General features: G+C 37.9%; 1 protein-coding gene across 1 annotated transcript in view; it reads left to right on the forward strand.

The window, feature by feature from the left end:
- The window catches only part of dpysl5 (dihydropyrimidinase like 5), a 64,823-nt gene extending 39,417 nt beyond the window's left edge, over positions 1-25,406 (forward strand). Inside the window, exons 8-12 of the mRNA XM_033021467.1 lie at positions 893-1,034; positions 8,522-8,664; positions 11,827-12,034; positions 14,743-14,902; positions 15,721-25,406. Of these exons, the coding sequence (XP_032877358.1) occupies positions 893-1,034; positions 8,522-8,664; positions 11,827-12,034; positions 14,743-14,902; positions 15,721-15,806 (739 nt within the window). The 3' untranslated portion in view covers positions 15,807-25,406. The remainder of the gene's footprint in view (positions 1-892; positions 1,035-8,521; positions 8,665-11,826; positions 12,035-14,742; positions 14,903-15,720) is intronic.
- The last annotated feature ends 1,298 nt before the right edge of the window (positions 25,407-26,704 follow it).

Below are 26,704 nucleotides of genomic sequence, written 5' to 3' on the forward strand. Positions count from 1 at the left end.
TGAATATTGACTTTTCTCACTTCAGGTAGCCCCAGCATTCCCTCTCTTTCTATCCCTCCCCCACCCAAGTCGCACTAGCTTCTGATTTTCACCCTACAAACAGCTAACAATGGCCTGTTTCTATTATCATCGATACCAACATCATCAAAGACCCACACCCTCATCTCACCACTGCCATCGGGAAGAAGGTACAGGAGCCTGAGAACTGTAACGTTCAGGAACAGCTTCTTCCCTACAGCCATCAGGCTGTTAAACACTACAACCTCATAAGCAATGAACTACAATATATTATTATTATTGCACTGTTATTGGGTTTTTTCCGAGTTTTTGTTATAATATTTATTATGATCACATATTCTGTTGTGCTGCTGCAAGTACGAATGTCATTGTTCTATCTGGGACATGACAATAAAACAGTCTTGACTTTTGCGTATCTTTCATTCATTGTTCTTTATCTCTCCACATCACTGTCTATATCTCTCGTTTCCCTTATCCCCAAACCAGTCTGAAGAAGGGTCTCAACCCAAAACGTCTCCCATTCCTCCTCTCCAGAGATGCTGCCTGTCACGCTGAGTTGCTCCAGCTTTTTGCGTCCCTTCGGTTTAAACCAGCACCTGCAGCTCCTTCCTACACAGGTCTAGCTGGGAACAAGTAATGAAGGTGGTGGTTGTGGGAGTGTAATAATCTCTTTTGCATGATTCTTGATGAAAAGCTTCAACAAAATCTGTAAATCTGTTGCGGGATATTAGACACGAAAAAAATGTACATCATAACTCAGCTGTGAGGAATTGTTTGTGTTGTCAATTATACTTGAATTGAAATTAAGTCTCATACCCAAAGTATCTAATAACAAGAACACTGCTCAAATACTGTTATGTTTTATTTTTCATAGTGATACTATTAATGTTGTTGCTTCGGATCATCGTCCATTTACTATCAAGCAGAAAGCTGTAGGAAAAGAAGATTTTACCAAAATTCCTCATGGTGTAACTGGAGTGCAAGACCGAATGACTGTCATCTGGGAGAAAGGAGTGGTAGGGTTGATTTTGTACAATTACAAATAATTTTGTATTAATGTTGATTTATCTTGCATTTGTATTGAACATTTTGGTTTTTCACATCATTGCTTTTTTTGTTTTTTAAAAAAAAGTGAATTTGTTTCATGGAATGTGTGATTTCTTTCTCATTGCTTGTTCTCTGGTATCACACAGAAATTGCAATGATAAGATCCTGCCTGATATCTCAAGTCATAAAAGGGGGGTGTTGACAAATGACTGCTACATATGTTACTTTTCTATCTTGCTGGAACTTCTGAAGAGTATGTTTTGGGTTCTCCTTAGTTGATAGGTTGATTCATGCAGTGGATCGATTCTTACCAGATATCAAATGGAAGGTGTACAAAAAAGATTCACTTTACAGACAGCAGAGAGAAAAAGGCTACACCTAGGCTGTACCCTCCAGCCCACCATTCCAAAGCTGTCTAGATTTGGTTTGAATATAATATCCATACTTTAAAAAATGCATTTCTGGTTGATAACTCTCCATTGGCTGCGTTCTTCAACCTCTTCAAATAGATGACAGCAACTCACCAATGCTTTTTCAGCAGTAAATGCAAAAGTCTTGGTCTCTGCCTACTATGAAGATACAGACAGTGATTATGTTGGGATTTTAAAATATGTCATTCCTTATTCTCAATCTTGGAGTTGTCCCACTTCTAGTGCAATCATATTCAGTACTTCCAACACTGCAAACAATACGTGGAAAATGATTCCGCAATCATCCACGATGGGAGTTGAGGATGATCATTTATTTCCAAACACCTGCACATAAGAATTTCATTGTTCTATCTGGGGCATATGACAATAAAACAGTCTTGACTTGACTATTGATATACTGACAGTTTCCATTGTAGAATGATTCAGCTGTTAACTATCTATATGTCTGCAAAAATTTGAAAATAGGAAGTGACCCAATCAACCTTAACATTGTCTATGTTTGTGCCTGATTTCCACATCTAACCTCTTTCTTCCCTCCTCCGTCACATCCCCTCCCCCCTCTCACTGCCACAATGACTATAGCCTAGTGGATGAATAGTGCTCTTTTATTGTGGAGAAGGCTGATGTGGCTATGAAGCACTACTTTGAGCAGCTGTGAGCTTGTGTGGACTAGCTTTTGAATATGGAAGATAGACACAAAGTGCTGGAGTAACTCAGCGGGTTGGACAGCATCTCCAAGGAAAAAGGAGGGATGACGTTTCGGGTTGGAGGCCTTCTTCAGACTGAAAGTAGAGGGGAGGGAACTGAAGGTAGGAAAAGGTCAGAACAAATTGGGGTTGGCAACAGATGACCACAGAAGGGTGGAGCCCATAATGGCCCATTGTTGGCTTGGGAAGCCCTGGTGAAATATGATCAAGAATTACATCAAGATGACACAGCCAGCGGGAGGTGGGTGACACACCTTAGTGAAACTTTGTTTACCTGTTTAAAAAGGGCAGAAAAGCTCATCAGGAAGAGATGTTGTTGCCCGAGATTGAGCCTGATTTGGGCTTATCGTTCATATTGGTGTTCAGGCCCTGGCACAATTGGCTGACGTTTGCTTGATTGAATTGAGCTTTTAGCTTGTTCTGGAATTCTATTTTGTCGTTCTTTGGTCTCACAGAGATCGTACTAGGCCGCTTTGTACAGTGCAATGGCATCTTTCTTAAAAGCCTCAGATTTGTTCAGCGTAGAGTAATCTCCCTGTTCATCCAAGGTTTCTTCTTAGGATGGACCCTAATTGTCTTTGTCGGAGCGCAATCATTAATGCAATTCTTGCAAAATCGGTGATGATTGAGGTTTGCTTATCCAGACTGGATGAAGTCTTAAACATGTTTCAGTCAGCTAACACAAAGTAGACAATCGGTCTCCTCGGACCACTGCTATAATACCCTCTTACATAGAAACATAGAAAATAGGTGCAGGAGTAGGCCATTCGGTCCTTCGAGCCTGCACCGCCATTCAATATGATCATGGCTGATCATCCAACTCAGTATCCTGTACCTGCCTTCTCTTCATAACCCCTGATCCCTTTAGCCACAAGAGCCACATCTAACTCCCTCTTAAATATAGCCTATGAATAGGCCTCAACTACCTTCTGGCAGAGAATTCCAGAGATTCACCACTCTCTGTGTGAAAAATGTTTTCCTCATCTCGGTCCTAAAAGATTTCCCTCTTATCCTTAAACTGTGACCCCTTGTTCTGGACTTCCCCAACATCGTGAACAATCTTCCTGCATCTAGCCTGTCCAACCCCCTAAGAATTTTGTACGTTTCTATAAGATCCCCCCTCAATCTTTTAAATTCTAGTGAGTTCAAGCCGAGTCTATCCAGTCTTTCTTCATATGAAAGTCCTGACAACCCAGGAATCAGTCTGGTGAACCTTCTCTGTACTCCCTCTATGGCAAGAATGTCTTTCCTCAGATTAGGAGACCAAAACTGTACGAAATACTCCAGGTGTGGTCTCACCAAGACCCTGTACAACTGCAGTAGAACCTCCCTGCTCCTATACTCAAATCTTTTTGAGTATGAGTATCATACCATTCGCTTTCTTCACTGCCTGCTGCACCTGCATGCCTACTTTTAATGACTTGTGTACCATGACACCCAGGTCTCGTTGCATCTCTCCTTTTCCTAATCGGCCAACATTCAGATAATAGTCTACTTTCCTGTTTTTGCCGCCAAAGTGGATAACCTCACATTTATCCACATACTGCATCTGCCATGCATTTGCCCACTCACCCAGCCTATCCAAGTCACCTTGCAGCCTCCTAGCATCCTCCTCACAGCTAACACTGCCCCCCAGCTTCGTGTCATCCGCAAACTTGGAGATGTTGCATTCAATTCCCTCGTCCAAATCATTAATATATATTGTAAATATCTGGGGTCCCAGCACTGAGCCTTGCGGTACCCCACTAGTCACTGCCTGCCATTCTGAAAAGGACCCGTTAATCCTACTCTTTGCTTCCTGTCTGCCTGCCAGTTCTCTATCCACATCAATACTGAACCCCCAATACCGTGTGCTTTAAGTTTGTATAATAATCTCTTATGTGGGACCTTGTTGAAAGCCTTCTGAAAGTCCAGATATAACACATCCACTGGTTCTCCCTTATCCACTCTACTAGTTACATCTTCGATAAATTCTATAAGATTCGTCAGACATGATTTACCTTTCATAAATCCATGCTGACTTTGTCCAATGATTTCACCACTTTACAAATGTGCTGCTATCCCATCTTTAATAACTGATTCTAGCAGTTTCCCCATGTTAGACTAACTGGTCTGTAATTCCTCGTTTTCTCTCTCCCTCCCTTTTTAAAAAGTGTGGTTACATTAGCTACCCTCCAATCCTCAGGAACTACTCCAGAATTTAAAGAGTTTTGAAAAATTATCACTAATGCATCCACTATTTCTGGGGCTACTTCCTTAAGTACTCTGGATGCAGAGGGATTTATCGGCTTTTTAATCCATTCAATTTACCTAACACCACTTCCCGGCTAACCTGGATTTCACTCAGTTCCTCCATCTCATTTGACCGCCGGTCCCCTGCTATTTCCGGCAGATTATTTATGTCTTCCTTAGTGAAGACAGAACCAAAGTAGTTATTCAATTGGTCTGCCATGTCCTTGTTCCCCATGATCAATTCACCCGTTTCTGACTGCAAGGGACCTACATTTGTTTTAACTAATCTTTTTCTCTTCACATATCTATAAAAACATTTGCAGTCAGTTTTTATGTTCCCTGCCAGTTTTCTTTCATAATCTATTTTCCCTTTCCTAATTAAACCCTTTGTCCTCCTCTGCTGGACTGAATTTCTCCCAGTTCTCTGGTAGGCTGCTTTTTCTGGCTAATTTGTATGCTACATCTTTTGTTTTGATACTATCCCTGATTTCCCTTGTTATCCACAGATGCACTACCTTCCCTGATTTATTCTTTTGCCAAACTGGGATGAACAATTGTTGTAGCTCATCCATGCAGTCTTTAAATGCCTTCCATTGCATATCCACCGTCAACCCTTTAAGAATCAATTGCCAGTCTATCTTGGCCAATTCACGTCTCATACCTTCAAAGTTACCTTTCTTTAAGTTCAGGACCCTTGTTTCTGAATTAACAATGTCACTCTCCATCCTAATGAAGAACTCAACCATATTATGGTCACTCTTGCCCAAGGGGCCACGCACAACAAGACTGCTAACTAACCCTTCCTCATTACTCAATACTCAGTCTAGAATAGCCTGCTCTCTCGTTGGTTCCTCTACATGTTGGTTTAGAAAACTATCCCGCATACATTCCAAGAAATCCTCTTCCTCAGCACCCTTGCCAATTTGATTCACCCAATCTATATGTAGATTGAAGTCACCCATTATAACTGTTTTACCTTTGTTGCACACATTTCTAATTTCCTGTTTGATGCCATTTTGGTGCTTCATGCTTCAATTTCTGCAGGAACAACATGATCAGACTGACCAAAATGAATGAGAGGGATTGAGCTATAAGCATACTTGAAGAAAAATTGGATAGTTATATGGATGGGAAAGGAATGGAGGGTTATGGTCTGAGCGCAGGTATATGGGACTAGGGGAGATTATGTGTTCGGCACGGACTAGAGGGGTCGAGATGGCCTGTTTCCGTGCTGTAATTGTTATATGGTTATATGGTTAATCTATTCATCTCGTGGTTGCTGACTACTTGTTGGATTTCCTAAATACATTCCACCTGTCATCTGTAATTAAAGATGCTAATTGTTTCTTGGCTATAGACATGCCTGCAAATCTGTTTTTCTTCCCCTTCTAAGATGCGATAGTCCTTTAGGAGTTCCTTGCATTCGTAGATTACTAGCTCCTGAATTGCTACATAATTATTTGTGTGGGATATTTGGTCAATAGACAATAGGTGCAGGAGTACCTGCACCGCCATTCGAGCCAGCACCGCCATTCAATATAATCATGGCTGATCATCCCCAATCAGTACCCCGTTCCTGCCTTCTCCCCATATCCCCTGACTCCGCTATCTTTAAGAGCCCTATCTAGCTCTCTTGAAAGTATCCAGAGAACCGACCTCCACCGCCCTCTGAGGCAGAGAATTCCACAGACTCACAACTCTCTGAGTGAAAAAGTGTTTCCTCGTCTCCGTTCTAAATGGCTAACCTCTTATTCTTAAAGTGTGGCCCCTGGTTCTGGACTCCCCCAACATCGGGAACATGTTTCCTCCGTCTAGCGTGTCCAAATCCTTAACAATCTTATATGTTTCAATAAGATACCCTCTCATCCTTCTAAACTCCAGAGTATACAGGCCCAGCTGCTCTATTCTCTCAGCATATGACAGTCCCGCCATCCCGGGAATTAACCTTGTAAACCTACGCTGCACTCCCTCAATATCAAGACTGTCCTCCCTCAAATTGGGGACCAAAACGGCACACAATAATCCAGGTGTGGTCACTAGGGCCTTGTACAACTGCAGAAGGACCTCTTTGCTCCTATACTCGACGATTCTTGTTATAAAGGCCAACATGCCATTTGTTTTCTTCACTGCCTGCTGTACCTGCATGCTTACTTTCATAGACTGATGAACAAGGACCCCCAGATCCTGTTGTACCTCCCCTTTTCCCAACTTGACACCATTTAGATAGTAATCTGCCTTCCTGTTTTTTATACCAAAGTGGATAACCTCACATTTATCCACATTAAACTTCATCTGTCATGCATCTGCCCACTCCCCCAACCTGTCCAAGTCACCCTGCATTCTCATAGCATCCTCCTCACAGTTCACACTGCCACCCAGCTTTGCGTCATCTGCAAATTTGCTAATGTTACTTTGAATCCCTTCATCCAAATCATTGATGTATATTGTAAATAGCTGCGGTCCCAGCACCGAACCTTGCAGTACCCCACGAGTCATTGCCTGCCAATCTGAAAGGGACCCGTTAATCCCTACTCTTTGTTTCCTGTCTGCAATCAATTTTCTATCCATGTCAGCACTCCACCCTCAATACCATGTGCCCTAATTTTGCCCACTAATCTCCTATGTGGGTCCTGTTCCAACATTTATTGATGACTTGTTCAAGATTATTAATTACTTTTTCAATGAGTATAATCAGTGCACATCATACTACTTGTTGTATTCAGTGACAATCTATAAAGACAGATTCTATTAGTTATCCCTTAACTGATATTATTCTCTCCTTGCAAAATATCTTCAGAAAAATGGGTAAGCTCTCTGTAGAGCTTCAGATCATCTGCACCCAATATTCATTTTTACACAGTAACAAGTAATACCAGAAAAATGTTTTGTTTGGAATTAATGTATATATGTTTTTCTATCACAAAGGACATTTGTTGTCACATACACCAATTGGTGCAGTGAAATTTGAGTTGCCATGCAGCAGACAAATAAGATAAACACAACACAATTTAACATTAAACATAAAAAACATCCCCCCCACAGCGGGATCAACGTTTCCCACTGTGAGGGAAGGCTGCAAAGTTCAGTCCACTTCCTCTATGTTCACCCATGGCCGGGGCCTATTGAGGCCTCCTCAGTCATCGCTATGGTGACTCGATATTTCAGGCCCTCCCGCCGGAATAATGGAACTCCGGCGTCGGAAGAACGCTCTCAGCGGCTTGGAATTCCGAAACGGCCGCTTCCTACCGGAGACCGCGGCTCCCGAAGTCCACAGGCCACGCTGGGCAGAGCTCCAACACTGGCGACCTCGGCAAAAAATCCCAGGCTCCACGATGATAAAGTCAGCTCCGCCGCGGCTGTACGCTCCACAGACCACAGCTCCACAATGTTGAAGTTGGTAGTCCTAGCACTCCGGAGCTCCACACGGCGACCAGGGTAAGGCATCACCCATTCTGCGATGGTACGTCAGTGCTGCGCCGCCGCTGAAGTTCGAAGCTCTGGCCGGTCTCCGACAGGAAAGGTCACGCCATTCCAGATGGTAGGAGGGTGCGAAGATGCGGCTCGGAGGAAGGACGCATCCTCGACCAGGTAGTGACTGGAAAGAAACGGTTTCCCCCTCCCCCCGCCCTCCCCATCCTCCACATAAAAAGACTAAAAGGCCTCCAATACAAAACCTTTGACTAACTAAAAATGTTACTCGATGGTGCCACCACTCGGATTTATCGAGATTTAACAAAAATGTATCCCTTTTTACATTAGGCTTTATGGTCTATGTTTTTTATTTTCTCTTTCACAAATTCACCTTTCATGCTGTATGTTTCCAGAATTGACCCGAGTTGAGAAAAGGAAAAGGTTGGACAGGGGTATTTTGACCCTGCTTTCAGCATATTATCCTGTTGAGGGCATTGATAAAAGCATATATGCCACTGCTTTTTATACCAATTACTGGAGAATACAGAGAGAAATATAAGAATATACATATTGCTATTTTAAGTCAATTACTTTAATTTAATTACTTTCAGCACAAAAACCCAAAGGAAAAAAAAAAATTTGCAAACAACAATGAATACAATTTGATATTTTCAGGTCGGTGGCAAAATGGATGAAAACTGTTTTGTTGCAGTGACTAGTTCCAATGCTGCAAAAATTTTCAATTTGTATCCCAAGAAAGGAAGAATTGTTCCAGGAGCTGATGCTGATATTGTTGTGTGGGATCCAGAAGCTACAAGGTACGTTTTCGGAAACATGCGAGTTTTGATTTTTATCAGTCAAGACTTTTGTGGTAACTGCAGTGGAAATTATCTGCCCCAGGAATGCTGATCGATTAGAAGCATTGATTGTTGCTGGAAACACTTCCTATCCATTATACTATTACTCCATACGTATATGTTTTCTTTAGACAATAACCAGTTTAGGGAGAGGAAGATTTTGGGGTTAGAAGTTTAGGTTATGACTTGTGTGCAAGGCTGTTTGCTGAAGAGCTGAAATGTTCTTGAGACAATTTGATTGTCTCAAGCCAAATGTTCTGAGACAATTTAACTGTACCCTCAACACTGAAACTTTCTATAATTGGCTGTGGTGCTTAAATAAATAGTGTTTTTAAGTTATTTCACCCCTGAATTGACAACCAACATCAGACTTTCTACATATTGCTTGGTGGAGGTGCTTGACGTTTATGTACAAAGTAAGGACCTACTTTCACCCTGCCAACTTTGAAACTCCACTAAATAAAAGGTTTTTACTCAACTGACACAAGAATTTCCCCACTATTTACAAGGCACAAATAGAGTGTATGGTTTTGAAAGTGATGCTGATATTTCTTGAATGAACTGAAAAAAAATTCAAATACAAAACAAAGTATAATGGTTTCCCTCAACTCAGAAATAAGTTCAAGTAAAGCTGATTCCTCGTCACAAAGCATGGGTGCACCAGAAAATACAAGAGGAGGTGTATGTAAACCTCTGTCTCTCCTGGAAGGACAGCTGGGGTCCCAGGTTGGAGGTAAGGGAGAAGGTATAGGGATAGATGATACATCTGCGGTTGCAGGGGAAAGTACAGTGCATTCAGAAAGTATTCAGATCCCTTCACTTTTTCCACATTTTGTTACGTTAGAGCCTTATTCTAAAATGGATTAAATTTTTTTTTTTATGATCAATGTACACACAATACCCCATAATTAAAAAAGTGAAAACAGGAGTTTAGTAATTTTTGCAAAGTAATTAAAAAGAAATAACTGAAATATCACATTTACATAAGTATTCAGACCCTTTACTCAGTACTTTGAGGCACCTTTGGCAGCGATTACAGCCTCAAGTCTTCTTGGGTATGACGCTACAAGCTTGGCACACCTACCTGTATTTGTGTAATTTCTCCCATTCTCTGCAGATTCTCTCAAGCTCTCAGTTTGGAAGGGGAACGTCGATGCACAGCTATTTTCAGGTCCCTCCAGAGATGTTCGATCGGGTTCAAGTTCGGGCTGGGCCACTCGGACATCCACAGACTTGTCACGAAGCCACTCCTGCGTTGTCTTGGATGTGTGCCTAAGGTTGTTGTCCTGTTGGAAGGTGAACATCCACCCCAGACTGAGGTCCAGAATGCACTGGAGCAGGTTTTCATCAAGGATCTCTCTGTACTTTGCTCTGTTCATCATTCCCTCAATCCTGACTAGTCTCCCAGTTCCTGCTGCTGAAAAACATCCCCACAGCATGATGCTGCCACCACCATGCTTCACCATAGTAATGGTATTGGCCAGGTGATGAGTGGTGCCTGGTTTCCTCCAGTCGTGACGTTTGGCATTCATGCGAAAGAGTTCAATCTTGAATTCATCAGACCAGAGACCTTGTTTCTCATGCCTTTTGGCAAACTCCAAGCGGGCTGTCATGTGCCTTTTACTGAGGAGTGGCTTCCGTCTGGCCACTACCATAAAGGCCTGATTGGTGAATGCTGCAGATATAGTTGTCCTTCTGAAAGGTTCTCCCATCTCCACAGAAGAACTCTGGATCTCTGTCAGAGCGACTATCGGGTTCTTGAACACCTCCCTGACCAAGGCCCTTCTACCCCGATTGCTCAGTTTGGCCGGGCAGCCAGCTCTATGAAGAGTCCTGATGGTTCCAAAGTTCTTCCATTTAAGAATGACGGAGACTACTGTGCTCTTCGGGACCTGCAATGCTGCAGAAATTGTTTTGTACCCTTCCCCAGATCTGTGACTTGACACAATCCAGTCTCCGAGGTCTACGGACAATTCCTTTGTCTTCATGGCTTGGGTTTTGCTCTGGCATGCACTGTCAACTGTGGGATCTTATGTAGACAGGTGTGTGCCTTTCCAAAATTGTGAGTGTCATAGCAAGGGGTCTGAATACTTATGTAAATGTGATACTTCAGTTATTTATTTTTAATTACTTTGCAAAAATTTCTAAACACCTGTTTTCACTTCTTCATTCTGGGGTATTGTGTGTAGATTGATGATTTAAAAAAAAGAATGTAATCAATTTTAAAATAACGCTGTCGCGTAACAAAATGTGGAAAAAGTGAAGGGGTCTGAATACTTTCTGAATGCACTGTACCTGGGAGATGGTGGTTTGAGTGGGAAGGGATAAGTGAACCAAGGAGTTGCAGAGGGAACGGTCTCTGCAGAAGGCAAAAAGGGGTGGAGATGGGAAGATGTGACTAGTGGTGGGATCACGTAGGAGGTGACAGAAATGTTGGAGTATGATGTGTTGGATGTAGAGTTTGGTGGATGAAGGGTGAGGACCAGGGAACTCTGACCTTGATCTATCTGGGGGGAGGTGGAGCAAGAAAAGAACTACAGGACACAGAGGAGACACTGGTGAAGGATCCATATTTGACAAAGGTGGAAACCACATTTACTAAAGGAAGAGGGCATCTTGGATATCCTGGAGTGGAAAGTCTCATCTTCAGAGCAGATGCAGCAACGACAAGAGGAATTAAGAATAGGGAAAAGTGCCTTTGCAAGAGAGGGTGGAAGAAAGTGTGGGAGTTGGTTAGAATCTTTTGCTTTCTTGTGTATATTTGGGCAAGACTTTTTTTTATCTTGTCTGAATGTGATGCCATCCACCAATAGTACTGATGTGCCAACCTGCGTTGTATGCTTGAAAGCCTGTATTAAACCAGGCCCTACTAATTTGGCTGTGCTATCATTTTTCTTCATTGCTTCATTTTATCCATTATCCATTAGTTAAGATGCATAATTTGTTCAACAGATTCCACTGAATGATAATACTGAATTGTTTAACGTGGCATTTAACTCCAAATAAACGGGTATATCTTGTCTTTTTTTATTTCTAGATTACAGATAAGAAAATCACATGTGTTCTAAATAATACTTCAAGTTTTATTTTGCATTTGTAGTAAGAATTAATTGGTCATTTCAGAACTATCTCTGTGAGCACGCAAGTGCAGGGTGGTGATGTGAACCTCCATGAGAACATGCGATGTCATGGCGTCCCACTGGTGACTATCAGCCGTGGTCGGGTTGTCTACGAAGATGGGATCTTTACATGTGCCGAGGGAACCGGGAAGTTCTGTCCACTTCGACCCTTCTCTGAATTTGTGTATAAAAAGCTGATACAGAGGGAAAAGGTAGAAATGATTACAATTTATATATTACTTCATCTGAATGGAAAAAGTCAAACATATGTTGTGCCCTGTTTTAAATCCTTCAGTTAAGGTCACATGCAGACATTTGAAGAAGGGGGAAAAAGGATCGCCTCCTGCTATTTTGTAGTTTTGATAAGGCACATAATGTTATTCAGTGATGACTCGAGTATTCTTGCAGTATGATTAAAATTACAGATATTTGATAACTCTTAAGTAGTAAAGAATTAGTTCTGTTGGGATACATTGCAGCAGCTACATTCCCAATTTCCTAAAAGTCAGCTGTTTTGCCAGTAATATTCCATCAAAGCACATATGGGCCATCCACTTAAAAATGCACATTTTTTTCAAAAGTTATTTCAGCTACCCTGCTGATTATGATACCTGTGTAGGGAAGCATATGGAGTTGGCTCAGGACAAAAGAGAAAACTAATTAAATTCCCCACTAATTGCTGGCTTTTGCAAGTGTGATCATATACTAACTCAGTGGCATTCTCATAATCGTGCTGGTATTTTTATAGAAAGCTGACTTTCATTGGAATGTCTTTTGAAGTATGAAGCCAACAAGGGAGCAAGGGTCTGAGCAAACTGCAGCAAAAAGCTCGACGGCCATGCTGCAGTCCTGGGGTTAAATTGTAAGTCTAGTTGTTGGGAGGCAAATTAAGTAGTAATAGTAGTAAATAGAGTATGGCAAGAAACTGTGTTCACTGGGTACTGGAAGCAATACCAGTAGGTTGCTGAAGTCAAAGCTTGTTGTTGGGATTAGGAGAAGGCTGTACCTAATGGACCCAATGATCTTGGCTTGGTTTGCAAGAGCTAGGTTACATAAAAATCAAAATGGTAGGTAAATAAAAAGGTCAGGTCGCTGGTACCCTCAAACAAACTGATGAGAACCTGAACAATAGCAGGTTGCAAGGTGGTCGAATACCACTGATACGTAGAAGAGGGTGTGATTTTTGTAAATGTCAAATCCTAGAATGTAATCACATAGATGGAGACCTTTGGATGTAACTTCAGTTTTTCTGATATTTATGCATTAATTTTCGCAACAAAAAAAAGTCTAGTATTTCTGGCAAATCATTTTGTGCCCCGAGAATCTACTGGGTAAAAATATTGTCCCCCCAGCATCTCATTTATTGAATATTAAAGTTGAAAAAATAGTTATGCAATTGTTTTTAAAATTTAAATATGGGGGGGGGGGGGGGGGGGGAGCAAGAACTTGCTGGAATTGTGCACTACTCAACATTTCAAGAAATTCATCAAAAGACATGCAATTGCATTTGCTTCATTCAAATTCTTTATTCTCACAATGGTGGACATTTTATTTTTTTCCGTAAGTAACCATTTCACTGCTTATTTATTGCACTTTTACTACCTTCTGATTTTGTGGTACAATGAGGGGTTGGAAAATAGGAATTTTGTTTTTTGGGTCTAGCTGCCTTTGCACAATGCACATCTTTGATTATTAAAGCAACACTCCCTCTCCCTCAAACACGGCTGGAGTGTTCTAATGCCAGAAGAATTTTCACCGTTCTGTTGCAGCTGTTATAGACAATAGGTGCAGGAGTCGGCCATTTGGCACTTCGAGCCAGCACCGCCATTCAATGTGATCATGGCTGTTCATCCCCAATCAGTACCCCGTTCCTGCCTTCTCTCCATATCCCATGACTCCGCTATCTTTAAGAGCCCCATCTAACTCTCTCTTGAAAGCATCCAGAGAACCGGCCTCCATCACCCTCTGAGGCAGAGAATTCCACAGACTCACAACTGTGTGGAAAAAATATTTCCTCATCTCCGTTCCAAATGTATTCTTAAATAGACCTCATTGAAACCTACTGAATAGTGAAAGGCCTGGACAGAGTGAATGTGGAGAGGATGTTTCCACTAGTTCAAGAATCTAGGACCGGAGGCCATAGCCTCATAATAAAAGGATGTACCTTTAGAAAGGAAATGAAGAATTTCTTTACTCAGGTTGTGGTGAATCTGTGGAATTCATTGCCACAAACAGCTGTGGAGGCCATCAATTGATATTTTTAAGGTGGAGATTAGCAGATTCTTGATTAGTAAGGGTGTCAGGGGTTATGGGGAGGAACCAGGAGAATGGGGTTAAGAGGGAAAGATAGATCAACCATGATTAAATAGCAGAGTAAACTTGAAGGGCCGAATGGCATAATTCTGCACCTAGAAATTGTAAACTTGTGAAGTTGTGGATGTTTCCCAAGCCAAGTCCCTTCCATTGATTCCATCTACACTGCCTCGGCAAGGCCACCAGCATAATCAAGAAACGGTCTCATCCGAGTCATTCCCTCTTCTCCCCTCTCCCATTAGGCAGGAGGCACAGAAGTTTGAAAAGGTGTACCTGCACATTCAGGGACATTTGCTTTCCAGCTGCTATCAGGCAACTGAATGGGTAAAGTTCCATCTACCTTATTGAAGACCTTTTGAACTATCTTTAATCACACTTTTTCAGAGTACAATGTTACATTTTGCACTAAATGTTGTATCTTTATGGACTGGATGGTTTGATTGTTTTCATGTATAGTCTTTGACTGGATAGCAAACAAACAAGCTTTTCACTGTACCTCAGGACACGTGACAATAATAATAAACTAAACTATTAAAGTCTTTACGAAATATTACAGCACAATGTTACTGGAATTAAATTATTTAAAACATTTCTATTCTTATCTTAGAGTCTGAGTGCAAAGCCTGTGGATCGTGCTCCATATGCAGGTGATGTGGCGGTTGTACTTAATACAAAAAAGGACATGTCACTTCATTCAGAACAATCTCGTGTTACAACACGCCACAGTGGAGCGAGGGACTTGCATGAATCCAGCTTCAGCTTGTCCGGTAAGAGTTTGCCACATTTGACAAATTTCTGTATTTTTTTCTTTGAGTAATTAACATTTATTATGCCTGCCTTGAGTGTTAAGGGCCTGTCCCACTTAGCAATTTTTTCGGGTACTGCCGGCATCATTGACTGACGTATCAGTGTACGAGGCAGTGTAGAAAAATTCGCGGCGCGATACGGCATGATGACGTATTGACGCGCGGTGTTTTTTCAAGTGTCGCAACATTTTTTTGTCGCCGCTGGATTTTGAAATGTTCAAAATATTTTGGCGACACTGATATAACGCCGTCAGTCGCCGAAAAAAATCGCCAATTGGGACAGGCCCTTTATGTTCTTATTGACAACATTTAGCATTGTGAGAAATCAGATATCAGTGCTTCTCTTTCATAGCAGGGAGTGAGAATGGTAGGGTCCAGAACGCAGATTGATGGAAAGGTATCATTGTGAAATATTAACTCTGCTTCTCTTCATAGCTATTGGCTGACTTGCTGGATATTTAGAGCATTTTATGTAGATTTTAGTTTGGAATTTTCTGGTGCAATTATATCGCTTCTGCTTGACTATTGTTACCCCTGGAATTATTACATTATTACGACGTAAAACTGATTTTCCAAAATTAATTACACTCTAATTTTCTTTGACTAGTTTTGCCATTATTCCATGTGGAGTATGATTCTATGGATTATAACATTTTATTTATATATGATTCAGTGTTACATAGTGTTTCCATATTAATATTTTGTGGAAAAATGTGATGATATTTTACTTTTGCATTTATTGCCAAAGGTAACTTTTTGCATTTCTTTGTTCTTTGCAGGATCCCAAGTTGATGATCACCTGCCAAAGCGCCCTGTATCTAGAGTTCTGGCTCCACCTGGTGGTCATTCTAATGGCATTTGGTAAAAGAATTGCATGCTGCCAACTGAAACCAACAAGTGAAACCAGAATACAAATGAATAAACTCGCTACACACTGGGAACATCTACAACAACCTCAGTAACACAGTATTGACATCTTAGGAATGAACAAACATGCAATCTTTTTTGTTGTTTTAAGGCTTTTGCAAGATGCGTGGAATATTAGATCATCACTGCAGGAATTCGGTAACACCTGAAAATTGTCTGTTATAAAACTCAGAGATCCATTGACCGTATTTTCAGCTCGGCTGCTGTGCAGAAAGTCCATAATTCTGCTGTAATAAATTGTGCACAAGCGAAATGTTTTGTGTGTGCATGATGCAATCGTACTTCATATCCTGTACAGGTTCCATAATTCGTTACTTCCAAAAATTGTTGAATACTTTGAAGGCAATATTTTAAAGTGTATTAATATTTAATGTCTCAACATAAATCATAGTGTAATTTAAGTTGGTGCACACTCGGGTTTTTTAAAATACCAACAGTATATGCTGCTCTCAATTTGAAATTGACTGTTTAAACTGATAATTGTATTTACATATATCGATTTTGGGCCGTTTGATCATCATTTTAGGAAACAAATAGAAAATGTCATAGTAGGTTCCTGAATGTTAATTATATATAATGTATGCTACTTATTTGTTGCATAGATGTCACTACTTAGTTTATTTGGAATGAGTACTATTCTCCTTTTTAGAAGGTACATCTTAAGTATTTTGTGGCCATTTGAGCAAAATCAAATATAACTAGAGAATTTTCAGTTATTTTCCAGAATTGTGGTTTATGTGACTTCATCACCTTAAAGGATCTGTGCTTTACATATTGTGAATGTATAATCCAACAAGGCATTTGCGAAGAATATCTTTATTTGGTGAAAACTTGAAATTCATTACCTCACACATGCACTGAAGAGGAATTGTACGGAGGAGAAATGAAATTGGAGATTTACCTGAAACATGAAAATCAACGTAATGATAATGGGCTATTACTGTGCTGTAATATTCCATGCAACTAAGCTATCTGTGTGGTTTCCAAGTTGACAATGTGATTATACTGTACACAAATTCTTGAAGTAACTAATTGATGGTTGCTCTTTGATTGTCTTCTTGAAGTAGAAATAATCTATTTACATTGATGACACCATTAGTTCCACCAATTATTCCATAGCGCACACAATTCTGTAACTCTTTTCATGTATAATACCTTGAAAGTTATGAAATATGACTTTCAAAGCTCAGTGGTTATTTCAAGAAACGTGAAATTTGTGAAAGCTTTTCATCTAAATTTAAATAGTGGTGCCCGACCTACGACCACACATACCCCTTAAATAATTTAATCTATTATAATTAAGCTACATGTGTTTTACATGTTTGCCTCAATTATAAAAAGTGCACAAATTAATGTGCATTCTAAAGCAAAATTAAAATGAACTATTATACTTTTATTGCATAAAAGGCCCGATTTGCTTGGAATTTCACAGATTTTGTTAAAAATTTGTACCTTAAATTATAGATTGCAGTTAATAAGTTTTTACCTTGACATTCGTCTCCTCAGTCCATTTCCGTATTTTAGTTTCGAAGATTGCATGCAGCAGACTCCTGTTGATAAAAAGATCTATTGAAAAAAATGTAATTCCAAGCAGTGTTCTGAGGTTGAACTTGGTTGTATTTGATTTTTTTTTAATGATATTAACAATATATTAGGCCATTTTTCCTAAATGAACTATATACTTGCATCTTTGGTATATTTTGAGTTTCGATTATTTTCCTCTTTCCAGGAAAAGGCATTGCAGCAGACTTTAAAGTTAATCATTCGCATTAATGGAAAAATTAATAATTTGCTTTAATGAAGCAAGCTAAAAATTGGGGAAAGTAACTTTCTTATTTGTGCCATAACATCTGTTTTAAATTGATTTGCATTTGTGCAATGCTGAGTTATCATTTGGCTTAAATATTTCATAAATGTGCATGTAATGTTTATTGCAATTATAATAATAAGTGGAATGGTTCTTTTGACTTCTGTCAAAGTAAGGATTGTGGCAAATGACTGAGGTGTTATCAATACCCCTTGTTGTTAGGTTTAAAAAAATCAAATGGTCATTTTAATTTTTTTAACAACATTTATGGTCTTTATTTTGTAAAGTACAAGTTTATGATTTAATCAAAATTTAAGGTGACCTTTCCTACTGCGGGATTATATGCTTTAAAGAAATCCCATGTTATTTATTTTTCATTATAACAATACACTATTATCCAAAGCTGAGCAGAATTGTTGTAATTTGGTCAGACAAATGACAAATGCAATGAATTTTTGTGTAATTAAGGAATGAATTTACTTCAGTGTCCAGAATTAACTTTTATTAGTGAGTGAAGTTTTAGGATATTGTGACATAGTGGGGAAGACAAAATTAGGCATGTAGTGAGGCCTGTAAATATGTTGTCTGTAATAAGCACTGATGATTACCATAGGATTTTGTCAACATGGATAAAATTTATCATCATTTTAATATACATTATTTATTATTTATAAATAATTTGATCTTAAATTCAGGCTGCTAAAAGTATTTTATTTGTTCCACTGAAAATTTATTATCACTGAGCTGATGATCATAGCCTTAATGTGCTGCTGACATGGACAGCATAGGTTTTGTATGTGTTGTGCCAAATGTACGGAAAACTAGTTTCATTACAGCATTGCTGCCGCCTTATAATTGATCTGTCATATGTGAAGGAAGCAGAGAAACCATGTTTTCCCTGCTTTACTTCAAGCATTAAATAAGTGGCATTTTTCACAATGGTATTTAAGAGAAGTTACCAAGTTGCACCAAAAATGCAAGTTTTTTTAAATCTTGAAATTAGAATAGTCAATAGAAAGGTACAGGGCCAGAAGAGACTATTAAAATCCATTAAGTCTCAGTTATCAGATTACATGATATCTGCTAAACCCTGAAGAAACATTTTTTAATCAAACATATATACAATGTCAGTATTTCTCAGATTTGGCTGAAATGTTGAAATACAGTAGATATTCAGCAAATAAATTCGGTCATTTAATCTGAAGACAAAATTCAAACTGCCTTTTAAAAAAATAAAAAAATAAACAAGAACAATATTTTGTCTTTTAAGTGTTTGAATAATTTTTTAGATAACCAGGTTCTGCCACAATTTGTGTTGACTTATCAGGCGTGTTTGTATTAACCTGATTCCATTCAGTTTACTTTGGGGGAAATTACTAGGAATGGATAAGATTGTTTTCTGAGCATGCAGAAGAAAAAAAATGATAAAGCAATATAATTTGGTGGAACCTTTTTTATGGTTTCAACAAGCCTTAAGATTAGCTCTGAAGAAGGGTTGCGACCTGAAACGTCACCCATTCCTTCTCTCCAGAGATGCTGCCTCTCCTGCTGAGTTGCTCCAGCATTTTCTGTCTACCTTAAGATTAGCAGGGTCATTTTTACCTAACCATTGTAGTTCTGGTTAAGGGCATGAAGCTTTCCTATCTTCTAAAATGGAACAATGGCCTTAAGAATTGATGCAGATAGTCATTAAATTTATAAAATAGAACAATTGATGTGTGCTTAATCCAAATCCACTTGTTCTATGGCTTCAAAATCAATTTGAAAAGTTTCCAAAACGTGAAATTGTGTTGTGAAGAGAAATGAACAGCTGCTTGCCAGAGACTAGTCTGAAGTGCATGGATAACTAACATACACCTTCAGATTAGTTGTTAAAGTGTGTTCGCAGTTCAGCCCTCTTTATACGCATTAAAGGTATCCACAAGCAATGTGAATGTTAATAAAATATGGACACTCCACCTGTTTTTCTAGATATTTTAAATGCAAGTCACAGATAATAAGAGGCAAAGGTCTCTTCATGAAAGTTCCAAAGAAGCACTTTTTTTCGCTGAAATCCACAATGTAGCTATAGGCTGGAGACTTAATTACGACACAGCATATGTTGAATTATAGTCATTTCAAATTTGCAGCCTTTTCAAGGAGTTATCCCTCCAGGTGTTTACTATCCTTTGATTTTCAGCTCAAGCAGGAAAGAGACAGTTAGCTTAGAAATAGCTGAATTACTATTTAGCATTATTATTTATATGGATGAAAAATTAATGTTCACATTTTTTATTGTAGCTTCTAATCCTTTAAATTGTTTGTTTTTAACATTGTGCTTTTCCCATGTTAATTAAGGGCTATTCGTCTTTTGGGGATTCATTGAGAATCGCCTATTTGTCACTTCCTGCACTTAGAAATGATTCTTTACCATTGTGGGATTTTTGATACAATTGAAATGTTCTTATTTCTTCAAAATATGATGTCTAGGCCCTGTTTTTGTTGACTTCCAGGAAAATGTTAAAATCAGTGTTGGTTAATAATGCCATGCTTTGTTTACCCATGAAGTGGTCATCCCTGTGATTGCATATTTGTGGTATGTTTATTTCCATTGTTATTAAAAAACAAAAGAAATAGTGAGACTTGTTTATCACAAAAACATTAATGTTGAATACCTGATTTAATATAAAGAGGGGCAGAATATGAAGGGAAATTTGTGCATTTTGCAGCACAGTTCTAAATGCAATCAACAAATTAGTCTCCACAGCTTTCTGAGGTAGAGAATTCCAGTGCTTGACCATCCTGAAGAAATTTTTATTTCTGAGTGCTAAATGGCCTATCCATTATTTTAAGACTGATCTTTATTCCAGGCACTTCAGACAGAGGAAACATCCTCCATCTTTCTAGTCAAGCACTCCAATCATTTTGTAAGTTTCAATTAGATCTCGCATCTCATTCTTCTGAATGCAAGGGAACCGAGTTCTAACCTATTCAAACTGTCCTTGTGTAATAGATCTGTCATTCCAGGAACTGGTTTAGCTAATCTATGCTGCATTCCCTCCAAAGCACAAATATCCTTTGATTGGAGAGAAAAAGACAAATTTGTACACAATATTCCAGATGTTCTCGCCAACCCCTATGACATTATAGGAAGAAATTATTGCTCTTGTATTCCAATCACCTTATGGTAAAAGCCAGCCTTTACTTTCCTAATCGCCTGCTGAATCTACATGTTTAGTTTTGTTTATTGTCAAGTGTAGAGCGAAAAGCTTTTTGTTTCATGCCATCCAGTCAGAAAAAAGACTATACATGATAAAATTAAGCCATCCCCAATGTACAGATACAGGGTGAAGGGTATAACATTTAGTGTTATCTTTAATTAAATTGTGTCCCAGGTTCCTTAACATTATCTCCCTATTTCATAATTTAGAAAACTATTCATTGTTTTCTATTGAATGAGATAATTGTGCTCCAACATAACTCTAAGCTCTATCATAATTTTCATGAATTTACATTGCATCCCTTTCAAAGTCAAACTGTCTTCTCTGCATCTTAGAAGTAAAGATCAACTTTCCAAAAGCTATTTTGACTTTCATTTGTATTATGTTTTTTTAACAGTAATTTATTTGCATACTTCTAAATCCCTTTACTCCTGTGCAGCAGCCAGCCTCTCTCCATTAAGAAAACATACTTTGTTTGATCTGAAATGAATGATTATGTAACCAAAGAATGATGTTTCAAGGATTTGTTCCCATATTCCAATAGAGAAATCACGTGCTGCCAAGATGTTTAAAAGAAAAAGTGTCCTGCTATAACAATAACAAAAATAACTTCTTTAAAATTGACTTTCAATCAGTCTGCAAGCCAAGAGCAGAATCATTATGGGATTTCCCTAAACATTCTCACAGTAATGGTGGAGGCCCGAGGACAACTTTGTTCTATAGTTGGAATCCTTGCGTGCACTAAGAAAAAAACTGAGAAGGATACATTTAGGAGTAATATACTTTCATCCAGTTATCTTGGTTAATTAGATTTTTAAACATTTGATGTTTTAATATTTACTCAAGGGCTACGAATCCTGCTCTTTTTGTGAAATTATGTACTTGAGTCATGGGTTCCTGCAAATTATTGATCTGTAAAGTTTGAGTATATATTTTGATTTGAAAATAATTCCATCTTGCCTCATTTTCATCCTTATTTCTCTCCATTTCTTATATTCCAATCCACCATTCTCCAATATATATTTTTTTCCCCTGAGTCCCCATCTTCACTTTTAATTTGAACCTGGTCTTCCAATTTCATCCTACTCTTCCCCCAAGCCGCTCTTCTATGAGTTAATAGGAATTCCTGAAAATTCACAGCTTCCAATTCCAGGTACAATTTCACAAATAGCTTTAGCTGTAAACTCTCCCAAAATAGAAAAATGGTTTCCTACTTTGTCCTTTTAACATTTTTATAGATTTGATAATGTATTAAAAAAGTAAGAAAAATATGACGTTAAACACTCATGGTTTTAAGGAAGTATATATTTTTTAAATCAATTGTGGTTCTAAAAGTGGAGACACGAGGAACTGCAGGTGCTGGTTTGCAACAAAAAAAAAGACGTAACTTAGCGAGTTAGATAGCATCTCTGGAGAACATGGATAGGTAACATTTTTGGTTGGGACCCTTCAGTCTGTATTTCAGGATGCTGAGTGACTCCAGCATTTTGTGTCTTTTTCTGTTTCCAAAAGTGATTGTCTTTTAGCTTTCCTAATTTCTGCATAATAGCCATTCAGGTTATAGTAATTTCCCCTTGGAGAATTCACAAATCACCAGTAAATTTTTTTTGTGGAACTTTTAATAAACATTCCTGTCGCTTGGCCAGAAAATTAAATAATGATAATGATATGAATTTCACCCTTGTGTGATTTATGATAAGTAAATAAATAAACACTTTTTAAACTTGTTTCTTGATGTATCTGCAGATGACTTAGCTACCTGTTATCGAAAATCGCAATAAGAACGGTTTTCCAGGAATGCAACCCAAATCTATTAGAAAAACACATTTCTCAGTTTGTCTTCTAACTCTCAGTAACCATTCTAAATTGGTAGCTCAACTTTAACTGCCCAACCTATGCAGATAGTGTTTCCTTGTTCACAGTGTCAAACTATCTTATTAAATCTCTGATCTGATATAATCCAGTTAAAATCGTGTTAATACCTCAGACTTGTTCAAATATTGCATTCAACTACACCTTGCCAGTTTGCATTGAATAGTTGAGGACTTGAAAATCAAACCCTTTGATGACAACTATTGACACACAAATTAATATGTAATGCATTACAGTTGTTAGAATGGTACAAAGGAATTGTACAAAGGATCAATTCTAAAAGCAAGTTTTTCAAGCAGGTTCCTGGCTCAAAACATCACCTCTCCATGTTCCCTGGAGATGCTGCCTGGCCTGTTGATTAACTCTTGCACTTTGTGTCTTTTTTAGTTTTAAAAGCAACCTTGGTTCAAGTTACTTGTAACACAATTGAACAGGTTTAAGAACTATATTTAAATCTTGTTAAGAGCACATAATTTATTTGGTCTGCTCAGGAACTTCAAAAGGTGCTAATATAATTCATCATTGTAATAGGAAATGGGACACAGGTGCTAAAGCAAAGATGAAGTCACATCCCAAATACCAAAACGGATTTTCTCAAATAATGATATCTCTTCATACAATGACAAAAAAAGTTTTCAGAGCAGTCCTTAACTTTTACTCAAAACAGTACATCAGAACTTTCTGGATGAAGGTTAGTTTCTGTGATTGACATGACTTGTTAAACCTGGTGATGAAAAAACTATGTAAAAATATTTAGGCATACTTAGATAATTAGCCAACAACAAAACGGATTGATATAAAAACAGCCTGTAATTTTTACAATGTCTACTTTTTTCAATCATTTTCACCCTCTTTGCAAGAAATATTAACTTTATAGCAACATTAAACACCTTAAGGTGAAAGATTTCAACAAAAAGCATGCAAAAGAGGGGAAATTAAGTTTAAGTTTTAATTTGCATTATACTTTCATGATGGCCTAATTTGTGGATTGTTTCAGGATATCAGTAATGATTATTATGAAACCAGAAATTTTGGATTCAAAACTATGTCAAATTGGAGAAACACCTGGACATAATATTGGAAAAAAATTTCTATATATATGTTTAAATATATTAGTAAAACTAAAATGTGACCTAATTTATGTTCTCGATATCTTATTTTATTATTTCTGCACTTATTATTTGTGAACACTATAATTGACATAAGAATGTGGTATATGTGGACTAAAATGAATGGAGATTAACAGTTGTAGTTTCTGTTGTAAGTGTTCTACAAATTAGGCCATTATGAAACTATAATGCAAATTAAACTAATTTCCCCTCTTTTGCATGCTCTGAGCAAAAAAAATACTTCCTTTGCCTTGTCATTAATAAACACCTAGTTATTCTGAAGCTTTATCCCCTATTTCTAAGTAATACCAGAAGAAACAATGTTTAAACATCTACCATTTAAAAAAAAAAAACCTTGAGGATTTTATGTTTCAGTAAAATCATCTCTGAAACTTCAATATCCCAATATATAGGCCTACCTTGTTTAATAATGGTTCATATGTCAAGCCCTTCATCCCAGTATACAACCTAATAAACTTTGCTTTGCTTCTGATTCAAGGATACCCTTTCTGTAATATGGACACCAAAACTGTACAACATATTCCTTATATGGTTTGCACCAGCCCTGAGAGGTTGCATCAAAATTCCCAACTTTTGTACTGCTTACCCCTCGTAATCAAGGCCAATATTCAATAACCTTCCTGAGTAGTTTTACCTGCATACTAACTCTTTGTTATGAACTAGGACCCAATTCTGTTGTACTACTACATTTTATTGTCTCTAACCAATAACTTTTACATTTTTTCCTGCAAAGTACAAAACCTATCATCTTATTTCATGATAGTTCATTTCTCAACACTTTGACTGCAAATTGTTTAATTTTATCCTGTACAATGGATTTAAAGTTGATTTTTTAACCAATTTTAAGGTCTATATCAACATTCGTTAGTGGTTGCTTCATTTGTTTCAACCGTGGGGAATTTTTACAGTGACTGCAAAATCTTAATGTTAACTCTGCACTATAAGCTTAACAATTTTAGGCAAATGTTATGAGCTATTATGTATCACATAATACTACTTTAGATTTTCAGACTAAACCATTTGTGTTTTTGTTATGACATTTTCCACTTGGAACCAGTTTGTTAATTTTCACATTTTTAGCAATACTTCAAAAATGCACCATTTCCAATGTTTTTGTCAGTGGTCTCTCATAGCTACAGCTATATTTTAGCCATGTTGGATTTTAGGAACCAGGTTATTTAAACCATGTATTGTTTGAGCAAATTTCTGTTCCTTTAGTTGCTTTGAAGAAAACATGGAAAACCACTCAACTAGGATTTTGCGTAGTGATTAAAAAATGGGATGTGCAGATTTGCGTTTTTGTACTGTAATGCTGTGGAGAATTACGCCTTTGGCACTCTGTAGAATATTGTAGAAAACTAAAATATTGTTGTCATTGTTAAGAAAGAAAACATTTTGATTTGAAAAAAAACGTTTAATTTTACTTGTGATAACTAAGCTTTTTATAGTTATTTCATTGTATTTGTGTGTGTGTATACATATGTTTGTGATATTTATGTAAAACAGTATTAAACTTGTTTTGGAATGTATACTCGTTTGTGAGATTTCTTTATATAAAAAAATAAACCAGAAACAAGATATTGGTACAATTAAAATGCAAATAGTCTATGTTTTTAGCATATTGCAGGTTATTTTAACAATTGTTTTAACACTTAATCTATACAACATTCTTATACTACAGTTTAAGCTTCAAAGTAGTCTTTGAAAGTATGAAGTTTAAATACCTCGGAAATGTGGTTTGGTATTTTATTTGTAGTAAAGCTGACAAACAGCAGACTTAATTTGCGGCCAATGTTTTTAGCTGGTGCTCCACAATAAACAACTTATCTTTGAGATCCTCTTTCTGTTTCCTTTCGTCCATTCTCGGTAAACAGCTGTCCACACTATTTCCATTTCAGGCCATTGCTACTGATGGTCTATTTTTATTTTATTTTTTTCCTCGCGCATTGCTCTTTCCTTTCAATATAATTTACATCAACTCCCTCAAACATTGAACCCGAATGTTCTACAAATCCAATGCCAATGCATAGCTCCATGTGCATTGTCAATACAATTCCTATTTTGGTGTTCTTGACTTTCTGCCTTTTCTACAACACCCGAGCATATCAAACCAAAGCAGCAAAGTGTTGTGTCCATTTCTCCCCCACCTCCCCCCATATTGATACTTGTCCTGCTACCTCTCGAAGGTTAACTGATCTAATGGCAAACTAAAGTTTTGTACACTAAATCTTTAATACATCATTTAAAATATACCAGCTTTTAATTATCCTTTGTGCAGAGGACATCTGTCCCACTAGTTCAATTGAGTTTTTTGGGAGGAAGTGTCGTAGAGACAGAATAATGAGGGCTAATAACTAGTAAATAGGAATGTGGAACTTCATTGCTTATAGCGTGCACCCATCATTTTATTAGAATATTGGGTCTACAGCCAATGACTTGTGGATACAAATTTTATTCTGTTTGTTACCTAATTAAGTCTGTAAGCTCCATTCTGTATTCAATACATCATTTTACTGTTTATCAAATTTCTGTGTAATCTTGTCAACTGAGCTCCATTTTGTAATTCCATTCTGTTAGAACATTGTGTTCAGTATTCAAATAGCATTCCATTCTGTAATCAAAACCTTATTTAACTGTTAATCAGGTTTCTGTGTAATCTTGTTATCTGACAATATAAAACTATTCCAAAGTCGCACTCGTTAGATCAGCTTTGACTGGTCTCCTGGTGCGCACCAGAAGAGAATGTACAAACTCCATACAGACAGCACTTATACACCTCTTACTGTATTTCACTTGGGCAGCTTACAACCCAGCAGTATGAATATTG

Source organism: Amblyraja radiata, chromosome 5, assembly GCF_010909765.2.
Source record: "Amblyraja radiata isolate CabotCenter1 chromosome 5, sAmbRad1.1.pri, whole genome shotgun sequence".
Lineage (NCBI taxonomy): Eukaryota > Metazoa > Chordata > Chondrichthyes > Rajiformes > Rajidae > Amblyraja > Amblyraja radiata.